Below are 4851 nucleotides of genomic sequence, written 5' to 3'. Positions count from 1 at the left end.
ATAAAATAATTTTCACACCCGCAGGCCGTGGTGGCGCTGAGGGACGCCCAGGGCCCGCGGTGTCACTGCGTGTTCCACGGCGTGCGTAGGGTCAGGGTTAGGTTTAGGGTTAGGGTTAGGGTGCAAAAAAGGTCATCAAATATTTAATATTCACTTCAATATACACCAAAAGCCGATAATAAAATACTCAATTTTCACGCCCGCAGGCCGTGGTGGCGCTGAGGGACGCTCAGAGCCCGCGGTGTCACCGCGCGTTCTGCGGCGTGCACGGGGTCAGGGTTAGGTTTAGGGTTAGGGTGCAAAAAAGGTCATCTAATATTTGATATTCACTTCAATATACACCAAAAGCCACTAATAAAATAATTTTCATGCCCGCAGGCCGTGGTGGCGCTGAGGGACGCCCAGGGCCCGCGGTGTCACCGCGCGTTCCGCGGCGTGCGCGGGGCCAGGGTCAGGGTTAGGTTTAGGGTTAGGGTGCAAAAAAAGTCATCTAATATTTGATATTCACTTCAATATACACCAAAAGCCACTAATAAAATACTCAATTTTCACGCCCGCAGGCCGTGGTGGCGCTGAAGGACGCCCAGGGCCCGCGGTGTCACCGCGCGTTCCGCGGCGTGCGCGGGGTCAGGGTCAGGGTTAGGTTTAGGGTTAGGGTGCAAAAAAAGTCATCTAATATTTAGTATTCACTTCAATATACACCAAAAGCCGATAGTAAGGTACTCAATTTTCACACCCGCAGGCCGTGGTGGCGCTGAGGGACGCTCAGGGCCCGCGGTGTCACCGCGCGTTCCACGGCGTGCGCGGGGTCAGGGCTAGGTTTAGGTTTAGGGGGCAAAAATGGTCATCTAATATTTAATATTCATTTTAATATACACCAAAAGCCACTAATAAAATACTCAATTTTCACGCCCGCAGGCCGTGGTGGCGCTGAGGGACGCCCAGGGCCCGCGGTGTCACCGCGCATTCCGTGGTGTGCGCGGGGTCGGGGTAGGTTTAGGGTTAGGGTGCAAAAAAGGTCATCTAATATTTAGTATTCACTTCAATATACACCAAAAGCCACTAATAAAATAATTTTCACGCCCGCAGGCCGTGGTGGCGCTGAGGGACGCCCAGGGCCCGCGGTGTCACCGCGTGTTCCGTGGCGTGCGCGGGGTGCGGTTCGCGGCGCGGCGCGGGGACACCGTGCGCTTCGGCCACTTCGCGTCGGCGTCGCTGCGCAACGAGAGCTCCTGGGGCTTCGGCACGGACGCGGCCTTCCAGGTGCTCACCTGCCACGGCGCGGCCGTCCGCGAGTTCTCCTTCTTCCCGCACGAGGAGGAGGTGCTGATCCCGCCCTTCGAGACCTTCGAGGTCACCGATGTCACCAACGTCACCCAGGGCGGGGACAAGGCGCGGATCCGGCTGCGCTCCACCGGGACCTTCAGCAACTACAACTGCGAGTGGCTGCGAGGTGACAGCGCGGGGGGACGGTGCCTGGGCGGACGGGGACGCTCGGTGAGGGGACGGGGACACGCCGCTGGGGACAAGGACAGGGACACATGGTGATGGGGACGCTCGGTGAGGGGACAGGGACACGCTGCTGGGGACAAGGACAGGGACACATGGTGATGGGGACACTCGGTGAGGGGACAGGGACACGGTGATGGGGACAAGGACAGGGACACATGGTGATGGGGACGCTCGGTGAGGGGACAGGGACACGCTGCTGGGGACAGGGACACATGGTGATGGGGATGCTCGGTGAGGGGACAGGGACATCCCGTGCTGGGGACAGGGACACATGGTGATGGGGACGCTCGGTGAGGGGACAGGGACACGGTGCTGGGGACAAGGACATGGACACATGGTGATGGGGACGCTCGGTGAGGGGACAGGGACACGGTGATGGGGACAAGGACAGGGACACATGGTGATGGGGATGCTCGGTGAGGGGACAGGGACACGCTGCTGGGGACAGGGACACATGGTGATGGGGATGCTCGGTGAGGGGACAGGGACATCCCGTGCTGGGGACAGGGACACATGGTGATGGGGACACTCGGTGAGGGGACAGGGACATCCCGTGCTGGGGACAAGGACAGGGACACGGTGCTGGGGACAGGGACACATGGTGATGGGGACGCTCGGTGAGGGGACAGGGACATCCCGTGCTGGGGACATCCACTGTGGGCTTGGGGACAAGGACACTCAGAGAGGGTGAGGGACAGGGACATCCCATGCTGGGGACAGGGACGCACAATGTCGGGGACATCCCCAATGGGGACAGGGACGAGGACACTCCCTGTGGGGACAGGGACAAGGACACTCGGTGAGGGTGAGGGGACAGGGACACACAGTGCTGAGGACAGGGACACACTGTTTTGGGGACAAGGACAGGGAGACACAATGCTGGGGACACTCAGAGAGGGTGTGGGGACAGTGCTGGGGACATCCACTGTGGGGACAGGGACACTCAGTTAGGGTGAAGGGACAGGGACACACAGCGCTGGGGACAGGGACAGGGACACGTGGTACTGGGGACAGGGACACCATGCTGGGGACATCCACCATGGGGACAGGGACACATGGTTCTGGGGACCTCCACCGTGGGGACAGGAACAAGGACACTCAGGGTGAGGGGACAGGGACACCCAGTGCTGGGGACATCCACCATGGGGACAGGGACAAGGACACTGCCCTTGGGCATGGGGACAGGGACACTCAGAATGGTGAGGGGACAGAGAAACCCACTGTGGGGACAGGGACAGCCAGTGCTGGGGACACTCAGAGCGGGTGAGGGGACAGGGACAGGGATGGGGACAGGGACAGGGACAGGGGACAGGGACAGGGACAGGGGACAGGGATGGGGACAGGGACAGGGATGGGGACAGGGACAGGGACAGGGACGGGGACAGGGACAGGGACGGGGACAGGGACAGGGACAGGGACAGAGATGGGGACAGGGACAGGGATGGGGACAGGGACAGGGACAGGGACAGGGACAGGGACAGGGACAGGGACAGGGACAGAGATGGGGACAGGGACAGGGGACAGGGACAGGGACAGGGACAGGGATGGGGACAGGGACAGGGACAGGGACGGGGACAGGGACAGGGACGGGGACAGGGACAGGGACAGGGACAGAGATGGGGACAGGGACAGGGATGGGGACAGGGACAGGGACAGGGACAGGGACAGAGATGGGGACAGGGACAGAGATGGGGACAGGGACAGGGACAGGGACAGGGACAGGACAGGGACAGGGACAGGGACAGGGACAGGGACAGGACAGGGACAGGGACAGAGATGGGGACAGGGACAGGGATGGGGACAGGGACAGGGACAGGGACAGGGACAGGGACAGGGACAGGGACAGAGATGGGGACAGGGACAGAGATGGGGACAGGGACAGGGACAGGGACAGGGACAGGACAGGGACAGGGACAGGGACAGGGACAGGGACGGGGACAGGGACAGGGACAGGGACGGGGACAGGACAGGGACAGGGACAGGGACAGGACAGGGACAGGGACGGGGACAAGGCCACCCCAGCACTGACACTGTCCCTCCCCTCACAGAGCAGCGCTGTGGGGACGGACCCTGCGTGTTCGACACGGGTGAGCTGGGACCCCCCCTTGTCACCTCCTGTCACCTCCTGTCACCGTCTGTCACCCCCATGGCACTGCCATCCCCTCTGTCACCTCCTGTCACCGTCTGTCACCCCCATGGCACTGCCATCCCCTCTGTCACCTCCTGTCACCTTCTGTCACCCCCATGGCACTGCCATCCCCTCCCTGTCACCTCCTGTCACCTCCTGTCCCCTCCTGTCACCCCCCATGGCACTGTCATCCCTCTGTCACCTCCTGTCCCCTCCTGTCACCCCCATGGCACTGCCATCCCCTCCTGTCACCTCCTGTGGCACTGCCATCTCCCTGTCACCTCCTGTCACCCCTGTCACCCCTGTCACCTCCCTGTCCCTTTGTCCCCCAGGCTGGAGCGTCCCCAGGTCCCCTCCCCACCTCGGGGGGCTCCTCGTGGCCACCACAGCCCTGGCAGTGGCCACCGGAACCTTCTGAGCCGCGAGGCCACCAGGGCCACCAAGATCAACGTGGTCACCATGGCCATCAAGGCCACCAAGGTCACCAAGGCCACTGAGACCACCAGGGCCACCAAGTTCAACGTGGTCACCAAGGCCACCAAGGACACCAGGACCTCCTGAACAACAAAGCCACTGAGGTCACCAAGGTCCTCATGGCCACCAAGGTCACCATGGACGCCGAGGCCACCGAGGCTGCCAAGGTCACCGAGGTCACTGAGGCCACCATGGTCACCATGGCCACCAAGGACACCAAGATCACCAAGGCCACCAAGGACATGATGGTCACCGAGGCCACCGAGGTCACCGTGGTCACCATGGCTACCAAGGACACCAGGACCTCCTGAGCCACCAAGGTCACCATGGCCACCAAGGACACCAAGGCCACCATGGTCACAATGGCCCCTAAGGCCACCAAGGTCACCAAGGACACCAGGACCTTCTGAGCAACAAAGCCACTGAGGTCACCAAGGTCATCATGGCCACCAAGGTCACTGAGGTCACCGAGGTCATCAAGGACCCCAAGGTCACCAAGGTCAACAAAGACACCAAGGACACCAAGGTCACCAACGCCACTGAGGTCCCCATGGCCACCACGGTCACCAAGGCCACCATGGCCACCAAGGCCACCACAGTGGCCAAAGCCACCAAGGACACCATTGTGGCCAAAGCCACCAAGGCCACCATGGCCATCAAGGACACCAAGGTCACCAAGGACATCAGGGACACCGGGATGTCCTGAGCCACGAGGCCACCAAGGTCACCGTGGCCAC

General features: G+C 61.9%; 1 protein-coding gene across 1 annotated transcript in view; it reads left to right on the top strand.

Annotated features, from left to right (window-relative positions):
* Nucleotides 1-4214, top strand: part of LOC131562587 (GPI-linked NAD(P)(+)--arginine ADP-ribosyltransferase 1-like) — a 6638-nt gene extending 2424 nt beyond the window's left edge. The window contains exons 2-4 of the mRNA XM_058812408.1: nt 1090-1453; nt 3561-3599; nt 3973-4214. Of these exons, the coding sequence (XP_058668391.1) occupies nt 1090-1453; nt 3561-3599; nt 3973-4058 (489 nt within the window). The 3' untranslated portion in view covers nt 4059-4214. The remainder of the gene's footprint in view (nt 1-1089; nt 1454-3560; nt 3600-3972) is intronic.
* The last annotated feature ends 637 nt before the right edge of the window (nt 4215-4851 follow it).

Source organism: Ammospiza caudacuta, chromosome 1 (genome assembly GCF_027887145.1).
Source record: "Ammospiza caudacuta isolate bAmmCau1 chromosome 1, bAmmCau1.pri, whole genome shotgun sequence".
Taxonomy (NCBI): Eukaryota; Metazoa; Chordata; class Aves; order Passeriformes; family Passerellidae; genus Ammospiza; species Ammospiza caudacuta.
This window is presented reverse-complemented; position numbering and strand designations above follow the sequence as displayed.